This window comes from Rhinoraja longicauda, chromosome 38 (assembly GCF_053455715.1).
Source record: "Rhinoraja longicauda isolate Sanriku21f chromosome 38, sRhiLon1.1, whole genome shotgun sequence".
Taxonomy (NCBI): domain Eukaryota; kingdom Metazoa; phylum Chordata; class Chondrichthyes; order Rajiformes; family Arhynchobatidae; genus Rhinoraja; species Rhinoraja longicauda.
Window position 1 is genome coordinate 10,200,251 of NC_135990.1, and position 22,120 is coordinate 10,222,370.

Genomic DNA, 22,120 nt, shown 5'->3' on the forward strand with positions numbered 1-22,120 from the left:
AAAGCTTTTCACTGTACCTCAGTGCACGTGACAATAAACTAAACTCAAGTAATGACCCTCCTACTGCCCACACTCCTCATGTCTGACGTCTCCCTCCAGCTGCCTCCCGGTTGTGCCAATCCGCCAAACCACAGGCAGGTTACCGGTTCCATCGACCGACGAGCCTTTGGGACTTCCGGACGGGCAACACGGCCGCGGCCCCCTCGGGAAAGCCTCGAAGTTCGCCATGGAAGACTGTCAATTCTGCCTCGTTTTTTTTTCTTTCAAATCTTAATTTTACAGGTGCTTCCTTCGAATTCACAGTTGTACAGAGAACAGGAATAATAACAGGAAGCGTTGGAAACTCTGTGGGACAGCCACACTCACTGCTTCTCACAATGCGGTCTCCAACATTGTCTTTCATTTGAGATTTCCAGCGAGCAGGGTATTATGCATTTGTACCTGTCGCTCAGCGAAGGCATTAGCTCTTGTTGAAACCAATCGCTATTTTTAAGTCGTGCAGCTTGCCTTTCTTAAAAAAAAAAAAACCAATTATAAAAGCTTGTTTCCTCATCTCTCAAGGTCACTTGTATCTCGCGTCACATCGTTCCACCTCCTGTTGACCGGACACGGCCTGCAGTTGCATTGATCGGCGGGGCACTTAACAACTGGGAACTGAAATTGGCACCAAATCTGGCGACTGTACACTGTGTCAGTGCACTACTGCTATACACTTCACTCAGTCCGCCTTAACCAACCTGATCTCCCGGTGGCTCAGCACTTCAACTCCCCCTCCCACTCCCAGTCTGACCTTCCTGTCATGGGCCTCCTCCAGTGCCATAGTGAGGCCCACCGGAAATTAGAGGAACAGTGCCTCATATTTCGCCTGGGCAGCTTGCAGCCCAGCGGTATGAACATTGACTTCTCCAACTTTAGATAGTTCCTCTGTCTCTCTCTTTTCCCTCCCTCTCCTCCCCCTTCCCAGTTCTCCCACTGTCTTCCTGTCTCCAACTATATCCTTTCTTTGTCCCGCCCCCCTGACATCGGTCTGAAGAAGGGTCTCGACCCGAAACGTCACCCATTCCCTCTCTCCTGAGATGCTGCCTGACCTGCTGAATTACTCCAGCATTTTGTGATAACTCCAGTACACTTGTATTGTATCTGCGATGCTTATCTAAGATGTATCCAAGTGCTTATGTACAGTGATACTTGCACCAAACGTTAGATAAAAATGAATTTCACTGTACCTCAGTACACGTGACAACACGTGCCTTTGAGCCAATGTGGGAAGGAACTGCAGGTGCTGGTTTAAATCGAAGGTAGACGCAAAATGCTGGAGTAACTCAGCGGGACGGGCAGCATCTCTGGAGAGAAGGAATGGGTGACGTTTCGGGTCGAGACCCTTCTTCAGACTGAAACGTCACCCATCCCTTCTATCCATGATGCTGCCTGTCCCGCTGAGTTACTCCAGCATTTTGTGAATAAAAGCCTTCGATTTGTACCAGCATCTGCAGTTATCTTCTTATAAAATAACTGCAGATGCTGGTACAAATCGAAGGTATCACAAAATGCTGGAGTAACTCAGCGGGTCGGGCAGCATCTTAGGAGAGAAGGAATGGGTGACGTTCACTAGAATCACGCGTGTGTTTCATTTTGCTGTTTAACACCAAGAACTATTCCAACGCCCGGGTGTACACAGTTTGAAGCACTCGACTTTAAGCTTTATTACTGGCTCCACTTCACTTGTGGACAGGCACAGGATTTATACATGAAGTAGTCGGACATACATGAAGTTGCTTGATGACTGGTCCCAGTGTTTTAGCCAACCTCCCCATTAATCTGGTGCTGAAACCATCAGACTTCCCCACTCTGATTCAATGTTGGCTAAACAACAAGGCAGCCACACATTTCAGTCTTCAACCAGTCACAGACAGTGTAAGCACAAATACCGAGATGCTGCCTGACCCGCTGAGTTACTCCAACCATTTTGTGTCTGCCTTCGATTTTTGCCAGCATCTGCAGTTCTTTCCTACACAATACGAAAGCGTCTTTCTTCAAAAGGGAATAGAGGGCATCTGGGGCAGAACGTGCCGGCGAGCAAGGTTCGGGGGTCCCTGATCTAGAGTGTCGAAACAGAAGGGGAATCAAAAGATGAGATTCCCAGAGAGGCGTGGGCTTTGAAGGTCTCTGCAACACAGGGGATGAGAAAGTGGGTTAACATGGAACTAGGCATTAACTAGTACGGGCAGGCAAGGCGGCCATCTAGGACACGGAGTAGGAAGGAGCTGCAGATGCTGATTTACACCGAAGACAGACTCAAAATGCTGGAGTAACTCAGCGGGTCAGGCAGCATCTCAGGGGAGAAGGAATGGGTTGAGACCCTTCTTCAGATGCAGACATTTTGGGTTGAGACCCTTCTTCAGATGCAGTATAGAATGAGGTATGTATACAGTTTAATGTGCAGTATGGTATAGCATAGAATATACAGGACAGAATTGAAGGTATAGAAAACTAATTTCACCGTACGTCAGTGCATGTGACAATAAAGACCCATCGACCATCTCTGAGAACATGGACAGGTGACGTTTTGACTTGGGAACCACTTCCTCGTTTCTACATTTTACGTTGCAGCTGTGTGTGGTCGAAAGAGGAAGCATTCTCCTCTTGTGACACAAAGCACGGAAGCGAAGTTCGAGGAGTTAGAGGCACAAGGAACTGCAGATGCTGGAATCTTGAGCAAAACGCAAAGTGCTGGAGGAATTCAGCGGGTCAGGCAGCGTCTGTGGAGGGAAAGGACAGTCGGCCTTTTGGGTCGGGACCCTTCTTCAGACTGAAGGGCATTGGGATTACGTTTGGGCAGTGGCAGCAACAAACAGGCTACTGCATGGGGCTTCACCATCCACGTTCCTCCACAGCCTGCCCCTGTGTAACTGGACACACACACACACACACACACACACACACACACACACCCTTACACACACTCTCACACATACAGTCACTCACGCACACACACCTGACACACACACCCTTACACACACACACACACCCTTACACTCACACATACACACACCCTTACACACACACACACCCTTACACACACACACACACCCTTACACACACACACACACTCTCACACATACACAGTCACACACGCACACACACCTGACACACACAACCTTACACTCTCCAACACACTCATGCACGCACACACCTGCCACTCACACAACCTGACACACACACCCTTACACTCACACATGCACACACACACCCTTACACACACACATCCCCTTACACACATACCCTTACACTCTCACACATGCACACACACACCCTTACACTCTCACACATACGCTCATGCACGCACGCACACTCACACACACAACCTTACACTCTCGCACACACTCATGCATGCACACTCACTCATGCACACACACACACCCTTACACATACAACCTGACACACACACACTCACACACATAACCTGGCGCACACACTCACACAACCTGACACACACACATACACGCACAGACACAACCTGACACACACACTCATACACACACAACCTGATACACACTCATACACGCACGCACACACACAACCTGACACACACTCATACACGCACGCAGACACACAGGAAGAGGGGGCAGCTGTTTGCATGTGGCCTTTCTCCGGGCTTCACTTCCACTTCTTCCTGATGGTGACCAGCTCCTGGTGGATGGCGCTGAATGTGGGCCGCTTCTTTGGGTCGTACTGCCAGCAGCGGCACATGACGCCATAGACCTCGTCTGGGCACGAATCCGGGCAGTTCATGCGGTAGCCTGGGCCAGGAGACAGTGACGGGCCAGTCAGCAACGGCGTCTCAATTCACCGAGTCTAATTTAGAGATATAGCACAGAAACAGGCCCTTCAGCCCACCGAGTCCGTGCCGACCAGCAACCACCCGTTCACACTGGTTCTATGTTATCCCACTTCCTGCACAGTACAGGCAATTTACAGAGGGCCAATTATACTGCAAAGTATTAACTGCACGTCTTTGGGATGTGGGAGGAACCTGGAGAAAACCCACGCAGTTCAGATTTTAGATTTAGATTTAGAGATACAGCGCGGAAACAGGCCCTTCGGCCCACCGGGTCCGCGCCGACCAGCGATCCCCGCACACTAACACTTTCCTACTCCCACTAGGGACAATTTTTTAAAAACATTTGCCCAGCCAATTAACCTACAAACCTGTACGTCTTTGGAGTGTGGGAGGAAACCGAAGATCTCGGAGAAAACCCACGCAGGTCACGGGAGAGAACGTACAAACTCCGTACAGACGGCGCCCGTAGTCAGGATCGAACCTGAGTCTCCGGCGCTGCATTCGCTGTAAGGCAGCAACTCTATCGCTGCGCCACCGTGCCGCCCTTTCACAGGGAGAACGTGCAAACTCCACACACAGACAGCGGGCCGAAGTCAGGATCGAGCCCGAGTCTCTGGAGGGGGGCGGGGGGGAGGGGAAGGTCCTGGGCCTAGCCAAGATGGCCGCCCGCGGGACCAGGCAGCGGGTAGTCGACGGCCGTACAGAGGTCCGTCTTCCGGGGTTACGTCCGTGCCCGCCTGTCCATGGAGATGGAACACGCGGTGGCCTGGAGCCCTTCTGTGAACGCCGGTCGCCGCAGAAGGTCGAATGTATTGTGGATAAAGTTTTATCCACAAGTTTGTGGATAAATATTTTAATCAGATAACTGATTATTGAAACATATAAGATAATTAGGGGATTGGACACATTAGAGGCAGGAAACATGTTCCCAATGTTGGGGGAGTCCAGAACAAGGGGCCACAGTTTAAGAATAAGGGGTAGGCCATTTAGAACGGAGATGAGGAAGAACTTTTTCAGTCAGAGGGTGGTGAAGGTGTGGAATTCTCTGCCTCAGAAGGCAGTGGAGGCCAGTTCGTTGGATGCTTTCAAGAGAGAGCTGGATAGAGCTCTTAAGGATAGCGGAGTGAGGGGGTATGGGGAGAAGGCAGGAACGGGGTACTGATTGAGAATGATCAGCCATGATCGCATTGAATGGCGGTGCTGGCTCCAAGGGCCGAATGGCCTCCTCCTGCACCTATTGTCTATTGCCATCCCCTCTGCACTGTGCTGTCAATGATGGAAACACACAAAGGCTTTCACACGTCACTGCACTGATGTTTAGTTTAGTTTAGAGATACAGCGCGGAAACGGGCCCTACGACCCACTGAGTCCACGCCGACCAGCGATCCCCGCACACTAACACTATCCTACACACACCAGGGACAATTTATACTTATACCAAGCCAATTAAACTACAAACCTGCACGTCTTTGGAGTGTTGGAGGACAATAGACAATAGGTGCAGGAGGAGGCCATTCGGCCCTTCGAGACAGCACCGCCATTCAATGTGATCATGGCTGATCATTCTCAATCAGTACCCCGTTCCTGCCTTCTCCCCATACACCCTGACTCCGCTATCCTTAAGAGCTCTATCTAGCTCTCTCTTGAATGCATTCAGAGAATTGGCCTCCACTGCCTTCTGAGGCGGAGAATTCCACAGATTCACAACTCTCCGACTGAAAACGTTTTTGCCTCATCTCAGTAAACCGAAGATCTCGGAGAAAACCCCACGCAGGTCACGGGGAGAACGTGCGGGCGGCACCCGTAGTCGGGACGGAACCCGGGACTCCGGCGCTGTAAGGCGGCAACTCTACCGCTGCGCCACCGTGACGTGATCACTCACCTTGCTCGACCTCCTCGCGTGTCTGCTGGTTGGTCATGTTGGGATACGGGGTGGAGCCCAGAGTGAAGGTCTCCCACAGCAGCACGCCGTAACTCCAGACATCGCTCTCCGTGGTGAAGCGGCCTGCGTAGGAGGCAACTCGGTAAACAGACAGGTAGAGGGCCAGAGAGCCGGTCCTCTGGTCAGTGTCCCATACCCTGCCACTAGTCCTGACCACCGTCCCATCAGGCACACACTCCCAGAACACAAACACCTCCCCCCCCACATCCTCCCCCACCTTCTCACCTCACGGTGCGTAAGACAGAGGAGCTGAATTAGGTGGAAACACAGAAGTGCAGACGCTGGTTGACGGAAAAGTGCTGGAGAATCTCAGCGGCTCAGGCAGCATCTCCGGAGAACGTAGACAGGCAACGTTTTGGGTCAAGACTTGATTGTGGAGGGGAAGAAAGATGGGAGAGAGGAGAAGGCCCGGACAAAGCGAGGCAGGTGATAGATGAACATAGGCAAGGGGGGGGGGGGGGGGAAGGAGGGGGGCTGAGAGGCCTCTGTTTGGAAGAAAGGCTGGAGATTAAAACAGGTGTGAGGATTGAAGAGTTGTGAATTGTGAAGCCGGAGGATGGAATGTGGATGATGGGGGGGGGGGGGGGGGAGAAATAGATGCGAGGGCAAGTGGGCATGGGAGGATGGAGGGGGGTGGGGTGAAAGGGAGGGGCAGAGAGAGGGAGAAAGGGGAGGATGGGGGGGGTTACAATGGGGGGGGTCGAGGGGCAGAAAGGTGGGGGCAGGAGGGAGAAAGGGGAGGGGGGTAGAGGGGTTGTTAGAAGTTACCTAACATTGGAGAGTTCAATTCTGCCATGAATCTTCCTCTCCCCCCTCCCCCCCATCAGCTGCAGGGGTGGTCTACCATTGACTGGGTGGTCTACCATTGACTGGGTGGTCTACCATTGACTGGGTGGTCCACCATTGGCCGGGTGGTCCACCATTGGCCGGGTGGTCCACCATTGTCCGGGTGGTCCACCATTGACTGGGTGGTCCACCATTGACTGAGTGGTCTACTATTGACTGGGTGGTCCACCACTGACTGGGTGGTCTACCATTGACTGGGTGGTCCACCATTGACTGGGTGGTCCACCATTGGCCGGGTGGTCCACCATTGGCCGGGTGGTCCACCATTGTCTGGGTGGTCCACCATTGACTGGGTGGTCCACCATTGACTGAGTGGTCTACCATTGACTGGGTGGTCCACCATTGACTGGGTGGTCTACCATTAATCGGGTGGTCCACCACTGACTGGGTGGTCCACCATTGGCTGGGTGGTCTACCACTGACTGGGTGGTCCACCATTGACTGGGTGGTCCACCATTGACTGGGTGGTCTACCATTGACTGGGTGGTCTACAATTGACTGGGTGGTCCACCATTGACTGGGTGGTCTACCATTGACTGGGTGGTCTACCATTGACTGGGTGGTCCACCATTGACTGGGTGGTCTACCATTGACTGGGTGGTCCACCATTGACTGGGTGGTCCACCATTGACTGGGTGGTCCACCATTGACTGGGTGGTCTACCATTGACTGGGTGGTCCACCATTGACTGGGTGGTCCACCATTGACTGGGTGGTCTACCATTGGCTGAGTGGTCTACCATTGACTGGAAGGTCTACCATTGACCGGGTGGCACACCACTGTCTGACCGCTCGCGTGTGTTGGCCGTGTGTGAGCGTGCGCTGGCCCCCGGCTGGGCTGAATGTCACCCACCGTAATTGAGGGCCTCGGGTGCGGTCCACTTGATGGGGATCTGCTTCATCCCTCCCGTGGAAGAGTAGACTCCATCCTCCTCCTCCCGCGACATCCCAAAGTCGCTGATCTTCAGCATGTTCTTCTCAGACACCAGGCAGTTCCTTGCGGCCAGATCTCTGGAATGAAACGGGCAGATGCACACACAGCAAGATCCCACACACACCTTGCAGCACGGAAACAGGCCCTTCGGCCCACCGGGTCCGCGCCGACCAGCGATCCCCGCACATTAACAACATGCTACACGCACTAGGGACAATTTTCACATTTAATAACAAGCCAATTAACCTACAAACCTGCACGTCTTTGGAGTGTGGGAGGAAACCGAAGATCTCAGAGAAAACCGAGGGGAACGTACAAACTCCGTACAGACGGCGCCTGTAGTCGGGATGGAACCCGGGTCTCCGGCGCTGCATTCGCTGTAAGGCGGCAACTCTACCGCCGCGCCATCGTGACCTTAGCAATCACCCGTTCACACTAGTTCTACGTTACCCCACTTTCGCATCCACTCCCCACACGCAAGGGGCAATTTACGGAATCCAATGAACCTACAAACCCGCACGTCTTTAAGGATGAGGGAGGAAACCGGAGTGCCCGGGGAAAACCCACGCGATCAAATGGAGATCTTATAAACTCCGCGGGGACAGCACCTGTAGCCAGGATGGAACCCGGGTCTCTGGCGCTGTGAGGCAGCAACTCGACCGATGCAATGCCATCAACCCTCGCAAATGGCAACACCTCACGTTCTGTATAGTTAGTAGAACACAGAATAGGGAACGGTACAGCACAAGAACAGGCCCTTCAGCCCACACCGGGGACTCTGGGCAAGATGTACATGGGGAAAGAGGGGGCTCCGGGCCAGATGTTCAGGGGCCAGGTGGGGACATCAGCAGGTGAGGACAGATACACTGGGCCAGATGTTCAGAGGGCAGGTGGGGACAGATACACTGGGCCAGATGTTCAGAGGGCAGGTGGGGACAGATACACTGGGCCAGATGTTCAAGGAGCAGGGAGCACTGGGCCGGTAGTTCTTGGATCAGATGGGGACACCAGGCCAGATGTTGATTGAGCAGGTGAGGACACTGGGCCAGATATTCGGCGGGCAGGTGGAGTGGCTGGGCCAGATGTTCAGGGAACAGATGGGGACATGAGGCCAGATGTTTATTGAACAGGTGGGACACCAGGCCAGATGTTTATTGAACAGGTGGGGATACCAGGCCAGATGTTTATTGAACGGTTGGGACACCAGGCCAGATGTTTATTGAACAGGCGGTGACACCAGGCCAGATGTTTACCGGGTGACATCATCAGATGAGGACAGATACACAGGGTACACAGATGTTTTAGAACAGATGGGAACACCAGGCTAGATGTTTAAGAGCAGGTGGGGACACCAGGCCAGATGTTCATGGAGCAGGTGGGGACACCAGGCCAGATGTTCATGGAGCAGGTGGGGACACCAGGCCAGATGTTTAAGAGCAGGTGCGGACACTGAGAGGAGCAGCACACCTGGACCGTATCCCCCCCCGCGTGGTCACCACCCACCTGTGGATGCAGTGCTTGCTCTCCAGGTAACCCATGCCGGCCGCCGCATGCTCCGCCATCTTGATCAGGTCCTTGGTGACCAGTCGGTTGTCCTCATTGCGTAAAAACGTCACAAAGTCCCCTCCTGTGCAGAGGGCGAGAGGCAGCGTGAAACGATGGGCGTGTGACCCCCCCCAACAACCACGGCGCGGTGGTACAGCGGTAGAGTTGCTGCCTCACGTGTACCGAGTTACAGTGAAAGGCTTTTGTTCCGTGCTAACCAGCCAGCGGAAAGACAACATACGATTACAGTCGAGCCATTTACAGTGTGTAGGTACACGATAAGGGAATAACGTTTAGTGCAAGATAAAGCCAGTAAAGTCCGATCAAGGATAGTCCGAGGGTCACCAATGAGATAGATAGTAGTTCAGGACTGTGCTCTGGTTGTGGTGAGATCATGTATGTTGTGTGAGTGGGCGGATACATGGCAGATGCAGTTTAATGTAGATAAGTGTGAGGTTATTCACTTTGGAAGTAAGAATAGAAAGGCAGATTATTATCTGAATGGTGTCAAGTTAGGAAGAGGGGATGTTCAACGAGATCTGGGTGTCCTAGTGCATCAGTCACTGAAAGGAAGCATGCAGGTACAGCAGGCAGTGAAGAAAGCCAATGGAATGTTGGCCTTCATAACAAGAGGAGTTGAGTATAGGAGCAAAGAGGTCCTTCTCCAGTTGTACCGGGCCTTGGTGAGACCGCACCTGGAGTATTGTGTGCAGTTTTGGTCTCCAAATTTGAGGAAGGATATTCTTGCTATGGAGGGCGTGCAGCGTAGGTTCACTAGGTTAATTCCCGGAATGGCGGGACTGTCATATGTTGAAAGACTGGAGCAATTAGGCTTGTATACACTGGAATTTAGAAGGATGATGGGGGATCTTATTGAAACATATAAGATAATTAGGGGATTGGACACATTAGAGGCAGGAAACATGTTCCCAATGTTGGGGGAGTCCAGAACAAAAGGGGCCACAGTTTAAGAATAAGGGGTAGGCCATTTAGAACGGAGATGAGGAAGAACATTTTCAGTCAGAGAGTGGTGAAGGTGTGGAATTCTCTGCCTCAGAAGGCAGTGGAGGCCAGTTCGTTGGATGCTTTCAAGAGAGAGCTGGATAGAGCTCTTAAGGATAGCGGAGTGAGGGGGTATGGGGAGAAGGCAGGAACGGGGTACTGATTGAGAGTGATCAGCCATGATCGCATTGAATGGCGGTGCTGGCTCGAAGGGCTGAATGGCCTCCTCCTGCACCTATTGTCTATTGTCTATTGTGTGTCTGTGTATGCATATATATGTGTTTGTGTGTGTATGTGTGCGCACGTGTATGTGTGTGTATATGCATATATACTTGTGTGTGTGTGTGTGTGTGTGTGTGTGCATGTGCAGATATATACAGTATATAGATGTTAGACACAAAATCGCTGGTCAGCATGGACTAGGTGGGCCGAAGGGCTGTATCTCTAAACTAACATAAACCTCAAGGTGTCACAAAATGCTGGAGTAACTCAGAGGGACAGGCAGCATCTCTGGAGAGAAGGAATGGGTGACGTTTCCGGTCGAGACCCTTCTTCAGATATACATATATATATACACACACACCCACATACACATATCTACATGTACATTATTTGTATATGCATGCATACACCTCCCCTTCCCATATGCCCACCCTCTCACCCTGCACCCCCCACCCGTCGCCCCCTGCCCCTTGGCCCTGTACCCCTGCCCTCTGCCCCACCCCCCCACCAGCGTGCTCACCCTGCACCAGCTCCATGATGATGTAGATGGGCTGTTTCTGGGTGCAGACACCGATCAGCCGCACAATGTTGGGGTGCTCGTAGTTCTTCAGGATCCTGCAACACACCCCGGCCCACCATCAGCCACCTCCCCCATGCCTCCCGCTCCCTCCCACCCCTCCCCCACATCCCCCCACCCGTCACACCCCCTCCCCCACCATCAGCCACCTCCCCATGCCTCCCGCTCCCTCCCACCCCCTCCCCCACCTCTCCCCATCCTCACCCCCAACCCCCCCATCTCTCCCCACCCCTCCTCCATATCTGTCTCCCCCCCACCTCATCCTACTCTCCCCCTCTCCACCCCATCTTTCCCCACCGCTCCCCGATATCTATCTCCCCCACCCCATCCAACTCTCCCCCCTCCCACCCCACTTCCTCTCCCACCCCTCCCCCCACCTCTCACCCCTCCTATCCCTTCTCGCACCCCCCCCCCACAGTTGCTTACCCACCCCCCCTGGTCACTGACCCACCCCCCCCCCCTCGCTCTCCCCCCACTGTGGAGGGTGCCAGGGTACTGAGCATCAGGCACCAGTGTTGACCGTTCACTGGACACCGGTGGTTGGTCAGTGTGCGGCCGGCCGCAGTGAGCAGTCAGTCCCGCGGTCAGCCCGGGTGCGTGTCCGGGCATCGGAGTGGCCGGTCAGCAGCTCCGGCCACGGCCTCCCCAGGCCCAGACCAACCCTGACCTCACCCATGAGTGACCCTGACCCTTGACCTCGACTTGTCCACGACACCCTCTGACCCCGCTCGGGCCGCGACCCCCGACCCTGCGCAGGCTGACCTCTGCCGACCCCCTCCCCCCCCCCCCCCCCCCCCCCATCCTGATCCCGGGCTGACCTGGCCTCCATCAGGAACTTGTTCTTCTGCTCTGAGGGCAGGTTCTCACGACACATCTTGATGGCCACTGGCGTGTTGTCCACACGCAGCCGGCCGCTGAATACCTGCCCAAAGTTACCCTGCAGGGCGAGGCACGACAGTGAGGACAGGACCCCCACACTCCCCGACACACACTCCCCACACACACTCCCCCCCAATACTCCCCAAACACACGCTCCCCACTCACACCCAACCCCACTCCCCGACACACTCTCCACACTCACACCCACCCACACACCCCCCCCACACTCCCCGACACACTCTCCCCACTCACACCCACCCACACACCCCCCCCACACTCCCCGACACACTCTCCCCTCAGACCCCCACACTCCTCACACACTCTCCCCACTCACACCCCCTCCCCACGCCCCCCAGTCACACCCCACACTCCCCGACACACTCTCCCCAGAGACCCCCCCACTCCCCCCCACACTCTCCCCACTCACACCCCACACTCCCCACTCCCACCCCAGTCACACTCTCCCCACTCACACTCAACCCACACACCCCCCCCACTCCCCACTCACACACTCCCCGACACACACCCACACTCCCCGACACACACCCACACTCCCTGACACACTCTCCCCACTCACACTCACCCACACTCCCCAACACACTCTCCCTACACTCCCCGACACACTCTCCCCACTCACACCCACCCATATTCCCCACTCACACGCTCCACACTCACACCACCACCACACTCCCTAGTCACACGCTCCCCACTCCCACCCACCCCCACACTCCCCGACACACTTTCCCCACCGACATTCCCCCCTCCCCTCCCCACACACGGGGAGGGAGAGCAGGGAGGGGGGGGGGGGAGTAAGGAGGGGAGGGGGGAGAGGGGGAGTGAGAGCGAGAGGGAGTTGGGAGAGGGAGTTGGGAGAGGGAGGGGGGAGACGCATGCAGTAACTCATCCGTTACACTGGGGAACAGGACCACGATGGTCCCATTGCCACTTGTAACCCACGTATCCAGTGGTCTCAGTGGTCTGGACACTGAGACCACAGGCGTCAGGAGCAAGGGGGGGGGGGGGGGTGGGAGGGGGTCCCGGCTGTTACCCCTGGACCTGCAGATGCTGATTTACACCCAAAGATAGACATAAAATGCTGGAGTAACTGAGCGGGATGGGCAGCATCTCTGGAGAGAAGGAGTGGGCCGGGACCTCTGTGTGTAGTTCTATACCTACCCCCCTATCGAGGGAAGGGAGGGGTGGGGGGGGGGGGGGGTACGGGGGAGGGGGGGAGTAAGCGGGACCCGACACACACCTCCCTCCACCCATGGGACGGAACGTACCTGGCCGATCTGGTCTCCAAATAGGACCTCCTCGTGGTCCAGAACCCACTTGTCCTGGAAAACAACAGCGAGAGTCGGCTGCAGAAACCACCCCCAGACCGCGGCCCTCACCCCCACCACTCCCCCTACTGGCAGCAAGAGGAAGGGTCCCCACCCAACACCAACACCACCCATCCATGATCTCCTGGTGTAAATAGGGTGAATGATGGACAGGGAGTAGTGCGGGAGGGATGGAAAGGAGGTAGAGGGGGTGAGGGGAATCACTGGCCAAGGGGGTTGGCAGTGGCGGTGGTGTTGGTGGTGGCAGTGGTGTTGACGTTGGTGTTGGCTATTGTGGTGGTGTTGGTGTTGGTTATTGTGGTGTTGGTATTGTTGTTATTGTTGGTGTTGGTTATGGTGTTGGTTATTGTGGTAGTGTTGGTGTTGTTGGTGTTGGTTATGTTGTTGCTTATGTTGTTGGTGTTGTTGTTGTTGTTGGTGTTGGTTATGGTGTTGGTTATGGTTATGTTGTTGGTTATGTTGTTAGTGTTGGTGTTGTTGTTGGTGTTGTTAGTGTTGTTGGTGTTGGTGTTGGTGTTGGTGTTGTTGTTGGTGTTGGTGTTGTTGTTGGTGTTGTTGTTGGTGTTGTTAGTGTTGTTGGTGTTGGTGTTGGTGTTGATGTTGTTGGTGTTGGTGTTGGTGTTGTTGGTGTTGTTGGTGTTGGTGTTGTTGGTGTTGTTGTTGGTGTTGTTGGTGTTGTTGGTGTTGTTGGTGGTGTTGTTGTAGTTGGTGTTGTTGTTGGTGTTGTTGGTGTTGTTGTTGGTGTTGTTGTTGGTGTTGTTGGTGTTGTTGGTATTGTTGTTGGTGTTGTTGGTGTTGTTGGTGTTGTTGGTGTTGTTGTTGGTGTTGGTGTTGTTGTTGGTGTTGATGTTGATGTTGTTGTTGGTGTCGGTTATGTTGTTAGTGTTGGTGTTGTTGTTGGTGTTGGTGTTGGTTATGTTGTTAGTGTTGGTGTTGTTGGTGGTGTTGGTGTTGTTGTTGGTGTTGGTTATGTTGTTAGTGTTGGTGTTGTTGTTGGTGTTGTTGTTGGTGTTGGTGTTGTTGTTGTTGTTGGTGTTGGTTATGTTGTTAGTGTTGGTGTTGTTGTTGGTGTTGGTGTTGTTGTTGGTGTTGTTGTTGGTGTTGGTTATGTTGTTAGTGTTGGTGTTGTTGTTGTTGTTGTTGTGTGTTGGTGTTGGTGTTGGTGTTGTTGTTGGTGTTGTTGTTGGTGTTGGTGGTGTTGGGGTGTGGTTGGTGTTGGTGTTGGTGTTGGTGTTGTTGTTGGTGTTGTTGGTGTTGTTGTGGGGTTGGGGTTGGTGTTGTTGTTGGTGTTGGTGTTGTTGTTGTTGTTGGTGTTGTGTGGTGTGGTGTTGGTGTGGTGTTGTGTGGTGTGGTGGTGGTGTGGTGTTGGTGTTGGTGTTGGTGTTGGTGTTGGTGTTGGGTGGTGGTGTTGGTGTTGTTGGTGTTGTGGTGTTGGTGTTGTGGTGGGTGTTGGTGTTGTTGGTGGTGTGTGGTGTTGTTGTTGTTGGTGTGTGGTGTGGTGTTGGTGTTGTTGGTGTTGTTGGTGGGTGTTGTGGTGTTGGTGTTGTTGGTGGTGTGTTGGTGTTGTTGTTGTTGGTGTTGTGGTGTTGGTGTTGGGTGTTGGGGTGTTGGTGGTGTGGTGTTGGTGTTGTTGGTGTTGTGGTGTTGGTGGTGTTGGTGTTGTTGGTGTTGTGGTGTGGTGGTGGTTGTTGTTGTTGGTGTTGTTGTTGTTGGTGTTGTGCGTGTTGGTGTTGTTGTTGGTGTTGTGTTGGTGTGGTGTTGTTGGTGTTGTTGGTGTTGTTGGTGTTGTGTTGTTGTTGTTGTGGTGTTGGTTATGGTGGTATTGGTGTTGGTGGAGTTGGGGTTGGTTTTGGTTATTGTGGTGTTGGTTATGGTGGTCTTGGTGTTGGCGGTACCTTCTCGATGGGTTTGACCAGGGTTGCGCCCGTCTTCCTGGTGATGTGATGGCCGGTCTTCAGCAGGTTGTCAATGAGCAGTGGGATGGTGAGGAAGCTGTCGCCATCAAACCGGTACTGTGACTGTGAGGAGACAGAGGTCAGACATCACTGTCTGCCTGGACCAGTACACGGCTGGGCCCCAACGCCAGGCTTGTCCACCCCCGGCCCCACGGAGGCAGTGGGCGAGGTGGTGGCAACGTCTGAGACAAACACACATACACTGTGGGGGAGGGGAGAGTGGGCAGGCGTGTGGGGTCCGTGAAGGAGGGGGGAGCAGGCGGGGAGGGGGTTGTCCGGGGTGGGGAGACGGTGGGTGGGGGTCCGGGATGGGGAGACAGTGGGTGGGTGAGGGTGCGGGGTGAGGAGACGGTGTGTGGGTGGGGGTGTGGGGAAGGGGGACGGTGAGTGGGTGGGTGGGGGTTCAGGTTGGGGGGGATGGTGGGTGGGTGGGTGGAGGTGCAGGTTGGGGGGGACGGTGAGTGGGTGGGTGGGTGGGGGTGTGGGGAGGGGGACGGTGAGTGGGTGGGTGGGGGTGTGGGGAGGGGGGACGGTGAGTGGGTGGGTGGGGGTGCGGGTTGGGGGGGACGGTGGATGGGTGGGTGGGGGTGCAAGTTGGGGGGGACGGTGGGTGGGTGAGTGGGGGTGCAGGTTGGGGGGACGGTGGGTGGGTGGGTGGGGGTGCAGGTTGGGGGGGACGGTGAGTGGGTGGGGTGTGGGGAGGGGGGACGGTGGGTGGGTGGGTGGGGGTGCGGGTTGGGGGGACGGTAGGTGGGTGGGTGGGGGTGCAGGTTGGGGAGGACGGTGGGTGGGTGGGTGGGTGGGTGGGGGTGCAGGTTGGGTGGGACGGCGGGTGGGTGGGTGGGGGGTGAGGGGACAGTGAGTGGGTGCGGGTTGGTGGGTGGGTGTGTGTGTGTGAGGGTGCAGGGTGAGTAGATGGTGGGTGTCCGGGTGGGGAGACGGTTGGGGGTCCAGGCAGAGGGGCGTTGGTTGGGTGGGTGTGTGGGGGTCCAGGCAGTGCCCACTCACGTCTGCCTGCTGGATGATGAAGTGCCGGCACTGCCCGCCCGACATGACCGACAGCACGTACTCCCCCCTTCTTCTGACTCTCCCGCACCAGGAAGTCGCCCTCGGTGACCAGCAGCTGGTGCGTCTCCAGGCGGGGGATGGCCCCGTGGTACCAGGTCTGCTGGCATAGCGGCTTCTGCACCGCGGGCACCAGGGGCAGCGCGGGGGGCAGCTGGGGGGGGGACGACGACACAGGGCGTCAGTACCACCGTCCCGTCCCACCCCCCCACCCCGTCCCCTCTCCCCTCGCCGTCCCGTCCCCTATGACCATCCCCCACCCACTCTCACCGTCCCGTCCCCTATAACCATCCCCCTCTCCTCTCACCGTACCGTCCCCTATAACCATCCCCCATCCACTCTCACCATCCCATCCCCTATAACCATCCCCCTCTCCTCTCGCCGTCCCGTCCCCCCTAACCATCCCCCACCCTCTCTCATCGTCCCGTCCCCTATAACCATCCCCCACCCTCTCTCACCGTCCCGTCCCCTATAACCATCCCCCACCCACTCTCACCGTCCCGTCCCCTATAACCATCCCCCACCCAGTCTCACCGTCCCGTCCCATCCCCTATAACCATACCCCTCTCCTCTCACCGTCCCGTCCCCTATAACCATCCCCCACCCACTCTCACCGTCCCGTCCCCTATAACCATCCCCCACCCAGTCTCACCGTCCCGTCCCGTCCCCTATAACCATCCCCCTCTCCTCTCGCCATTCCGTCCCCTCTAACCATCCCCCACCCACTCTCACCGTACCGTCCCCTATAACCATCCCCCACCCACTCTCACCGTACCGTCCTCTATAACCATCCCCCTCTCCTCTCGCCGTCCGGTCCCCTCTAACCATCCCCCTCTCCTCTCACCGTCCCGTCCCCTATAACCATCCCCCTCTCCTCTCACCGTCCCATCCCCTCTAACCATCCCCACCCACTCTCACCGTCCCGTCCCCTATAACCATCCCCCTCTCACCGTCCCGTCCCCTATAACCATCCCCCACCCAGTCTCGCCGTCCCGCCCCCTCTAACCATACCCCTCTCCTCTCACCGTCCCGTCCCTCTCACGACCCGACCCCACACCCAGACCACCCCCAGCCCCCTCTCACAACCCCCACCCGCAAGCCCTCCCCCCCCCCCCCCACAGCTGGGATAAGGCCATCAGAATACAGGGCGTCAGTCCCGTCCCGTCCCCCTCCATCTGTCCCTGGGATGGCGGGACTGTCATATGAGGAAAGATTGGAAAGACTAAGCTTGTATTCACTGGAGTTTAGAAGGATGAGAGGGGATCTTATAGAGATGTATACAATTATAAAACGACTGGACAAGCTAGATGCAGGAAAAATGTTCCCAATGTTGGGGGAAGTCCAGAACCAGGGGCCACACAGTCTAAGAATAAATGGGAGGCCATTTAAATCTGAGGTGAGAAAAAAAAATTTCAGTAGGATGGTTGTGAATTTGTGGAATTCTCTGCCACAGAAGGCAGTGGAGGCCAAATCACTGGATGGATTTAAGAGAGAGTTAGATAGAGCTCTAGGGGCTAGTGGAATCAAGGGATATGGGGAGAAGGCAGGCACGGGTTACTGATTGTGGATGATCAGCCATGATCACATTGAATGGCGGTGCTGGCTCGAAGGGCCAAATGGCCTCCTCCTGCACTATTTTCTATGTTTCTGTGTCCCTCACCCACTCTCACCACCCCCCCCACGCTCTCGTACCCCTGAGATCACCCCAGCCGGGACGAGATCGTCATAAAGCAGTCAGTACCGTCCCGGGGATTGTGGGTGCTGTCTGTGCGGAGTTTGCATGTTCACAGGGAGGGGGGACCACTTACGGTGAACTTGGGTTTGAAGAGTCCCGAGAAGTGGTTCTTCAGGGTCTCCAGGGTCATGGATCGCACCCCGTCCTTGCCCTGTGGAGGGGGGGAACAACACACACACACGCGCACACACACGCACACACACACGCACACGCGCACACGCACGCACACGCACACGCACACGCACACGCACACGCACGCACACACACACACACAGGGTCAGAGAACCGGGGGCTGAATGTCCACAGAGACGGTGGGTGGGGGCGGGGAGAGGGGAGGGGAGGAAGGGAGAGGGGAGGGGGGGGTGGGGAGAGGGAGGGGAGGAAGGGAGAGTGCTAGGGATTGAAGGAGAGAGGAAGAGGGAAAGGCAAAGGGGGAAGGGGAGAAGGAAACCAGCCCCCACCCCCATCCCCCCCCCCCCTCCCCACATCAGTCCCACACTCCCCCCACCTCCCTCCGGTCTCCTCCATCCATCCCTCACTCCGCACCCCGCCCCCCCCTCCATCCAGCCCCTTCCCCTCCCTCCCTGAAACACCCTCCCCAACCCCCGGAGGGGGTGGGTGGAGGGGGTGGGTGGGTTGGGTGGAGGGGGTGGGTGGAGGGGCTGGGTGGGTGGGGGATTGGGTGGGGGGGGTGAGTATGGGTGGTGGGTATGGTAGGCAGGTGGGTGGGTGGAGGGGGTGGGGTGGGTGGGTGGGGGGTGGGGGTGGTGGGTGGGTAGGTGGGTGGGTGGGTGGGTGGGTGGGTGGGTGGGGGGTGGGTGGGTGGGGGGTGGGTGGGGGGGGTGAGTATGGGTGGTGGGTATGGTAGGCAGGTGGGTGGGTGGGGGGGGTCTCACGGTAGAGGTGACGGAGTAGCGGTCATCTTCCAGTAGCAGAGCGGGGGGGGCTTCCCTGTCCCCCAGCCCCCCCAGCCCCTGCAACAGCACCTCCTGCTGGCCGCCCAGCCGTGCCCGCCCGCAGCTCAGTGCCCGCTCCTGCCGCCGGCTCTCCTCCAGCGCACAGCGGCGGCTCAGCACGTACACCCTGAGGGGGGAGAGAGGGAGAGGGGGGTCAGAGAGACATTCATCCCCCCTCCCCCAACCCACTCTCAGCACGTACACCCTGGGGCAGACACGGGGGGAGAGAGACGAGGGGGGGGGGGGGGGGGGGGAGATGGACTGACAGACCAATCTACTCCCCCACCCAGCAGTGGCTCAGCGCGTGCACCTGGGTGGTCAGAGAGTGACGTGTGGGCGAGGGGTACAGGAGGTTGATGGGACGCGTTAAATGGGGTTGGTGTAGGATAGATCATGGGTTAACCCACAGCAGTGTGGGTGGGTGGTGGGTAGGTGGGTGAGTGGGTGTGTGGGGTGGATGGGTCAGAGTGGGTGGATGGGTGTGGGTCGGTGTGGGTGGGTGGGGTGGGTCAGTGTGGGTGGGGTGGGTCAGTGTGGGTGGGGTGGGTCAGTGTGGGTGGGGTGGGACAGTGTGGGTGGAGTGGGTGGGGTTGGTGTGGGTGGGTGTGGGTGTGGATGGGTCAGTGTGCGTGGTGGGTGGGGTGGGGTGGGTGTGGGTGGGGTGGGTGTGGGTGGGATGGGTCAGTAGTGGGTGGGTGGGTGAGTGTGGGTGGGTGTGGGTGTGGGTGGGGTGGGTGAGTGTGGGTGGATGGGTCAGTGTGGGTGGGGTGGGTGAGTGTGGGGTGGGTCAGTGTGGGTGAGTGTGGGTGGATGGGTCAGTGTGGGTGGGGTGGGTGAGTGTGGGGTGGGTCAGTGTGGGGTGGGTGAGTGTGGGTGGATGGGTCAGTGTGGGTGGGTTTAGGTGGATGGGTCAGTGTGGGTGGGGTGGGTGAGTGTGGGGTGGGTCAGTGTGGGTGAGTGTGGGTGGATGGGTCAGTGTGGGTGGATGGGTCAGTGTGGGTGGGGTGGGTGAGTGTGGGGTGGGTCAGTGTGGGGTGGGTGAGTGTGGGTGGATGGGTCAGTGTGGGTGGGTTTGGGTGGATGGGTCAGTGTGGGTGGGGTGGGTGAGTGTGGGGTGGGTCAGTGTGGGTGAGTGTGGGTGGATGGGTCAGTGTGGGTGGGTTTGGGTGGATGGGTCAGTGTGAGTGGGTGGGGTGGGTGAGTGTGGGTGGGTCAGTGTGGGTGGAGTGGGATGGGTCAGTGTGGGTGGGTGGGGTGGGTGAGTGTGGATGGGTCAGTGTGGGTGGATGGGATGGGTCAGTGTGGGTGGGTGGGGTGGGTGAGTGTGGGTGGATGGGTCAGTGTGGGTGGGTTTGGGTGGATGGGTCAGTGTGGGTGGGTTTGGGTGGATGGGTCAGTGTGAGTGGGTGGGGTGGGTGAGTGTGGGTGGGTCAGTGTGGGTGGAGTGGGATGGGTCAGTGTGAGTGGGTGGGGTGGGTGAGTGTGGGTGGATGGGTCAGTGTGGGTGGGTTTGGGTGGATGGGTCAGTGTGGGTGGAGTGGGATGGGTCAGTGTGGGTGGGTCAGTGTGGGTGGAGTGGGATGGGTCAGTGTGGGTGGGTGGGGTGGGTGAGTGTGGATGGGTCAGTGTGGGTGGATGGGATGGGTCAGTGTGGGTGGGTTTGGGTGGATGGGTCAGTGTGGGTGTGGGTGGGATTGGTCGGTGTGCGTGGAGTGGGTGGGGTAGGTGTAGGGTGGGCCGGTAGGGGGTCTCTGGTCGGTGCTCACCGCGATCGGAAGCCGGCGGACTGCTCCTCGGTGGCGATCTCGGTGGAGATCTGCCGGCTGGTGGCTTGCCGACTGTCCAGAGTGACGGTCATGGCCTGAAGCTCCTCCTCGATGGACGTGAGACTGTGGGGAAACATCACGGAGCCAGAGAATCACACGGTGTGGCTCAGGCCCAACGTGTCCCAGATACACTCGTCCCACCCGCCCGCACTTGGCCCCATAATCGCCCCGTACCTGTCCTATCCATGTACCTGTCCAAATGTTTAAACAGTGATTAGTGGGGTGCCACAAGGCTCGGTGCTGGGGCCCCAGTTATTTACAATCTATGCACTAAAACTCTCGTTTGTTTGTTTGTTTGTTTGTTTGTTCCTGAACTACAGCCAAAACGGTACACGATAGCGCGACAATTTTAGGCCCACCTTACTCACCGTCGTCCCTTTGGTGCTAATGGAGGGGGGGGGAGGATGGGGGGGGGGGAGGATAGGGGAGAGGATGGGGGGGGGGGGGGAGGAGAGGGAGGAGGATGGGGGGGGGGGGGGGGGGGGGAGGAGAGGGTGCTGCACCAATGCAGGAGGGGTTTGGGTCCAACGTGTCCACTTGGTCCAGTATATACTAACGATTTAGACAAGTGAATTAAACGTGACATCTCCAAGTTTGCGGATGACACAAAGCTGGGCGGCAGTGTGAGCTGCGAGGAGGATGCTATCAGCCTGCAGGTCCACCGCCACCAGCGATCCCCGCACACTAACACTACCCATCACACACCAGGGACAATTTTCACATTGATACCAAACCAATTAACCTGCACGTCTTTGGAGTGTGGGAGGAAAACGAAGATTGCGGAGAAAACCCACGCAGGTCACGGGGAGAACGTACAAACGCCATACAGACAGCACCCTTCTGCAGATGTACAGGGCCCTAGTGAGAACGCACCTGGAGTACTGTCTGCAGTTTTGGTCTCCAAATTTGAGGAAGGATATTCTTGCTATCGAGGGCGTGCAGCATAGGTTTACTAGGTTAATGCCCGGAATGGCGGGACTGTCATATGTTAAAAGACTGGAGCAACTAGGCTTGTATCCACTGGAATTTAGAAGGATGAGAGGAGATCTTATCGAAACGTGTAAGATTATTAAGGGGTTGGACACCTTAGAGAAAGGAAACATGTTCCCAATGTTGGGGGAGTCCAGAACCAGGGGCCACAGTTTAAGAATAAGGGGTAGGCCATTTAGAACGGAGATGAGGATAAACTTTTTCAGTCAGAGAGTTGTGAATCTGTGGAATTCTCTGCCTCAGAAGGCAGCAGAGGCCAATTCTCTGAATACATTCAAGAGACAGCTAGATAGAGCTCTTAAGGATAGCGGAGTCAGGGGGTATGGGGAGAAGGCAGGAACGGGGTACTGATTGAGAATGATCAGCCATGATCACATTGAATGACGGTGCTGGCTCGAAGGGCCGAATGGCCTCCTCCTCCATCTATTGTCTATTGTCTATTATCACCCGTAGTCGGGATCGA

At 56.4% G+C, this 22,120-nt stretch overlaps 1 protein-coding gene across 1 annotated transcript in view; it reads right to left on the reverse strand.

Annotated features, from left to right (window-relative positions):
- Window positions 1-1,665: 1,665 nt before the first annotated feature.
- Window positions 1,666-22,120, reverse strand: part of LOC144610821 (tyrosine-protein kinase Fes/Fps-like) — a 23,718-nt gene continuing 3,263 nt past the window's right edge. The window contains 13 exon segments of the mRNA XM_078429746.1: window positions 1,666-3,800; window positions 5,724-5,846; window positions 7,482-7,639; window positions 9,066-9,189; window positions 10,852-10,946; window positions 11,727-11,845; window positions 13,071-13,124; window positions 15,026-15,148; window positions 16,094-16,160; window positions 16,162-16,304; window positions 17,959-18,036; window positions 18,782-18,968; window positions 20,608-20,730. Coding sequence (XP_078285872.1) covers window positions 3,658-3,800; window positions 5,724-5,846; window positions 7,482-7,639; window positions 9,066-9,189; window positions 10,852-10,946; window positions 11,727-11,845; window positions 13,071-13,124; window positions 15,026-15,148; window positions 16,094-16,160; window positions 16,162-16,304; window positions 17,959-18,036; window positions 18,782-18,968; window positions 20,608-20,730 — 1,537 coding nt within the window. The 3' untranslated portion in view covers window positions 1,666-3,657.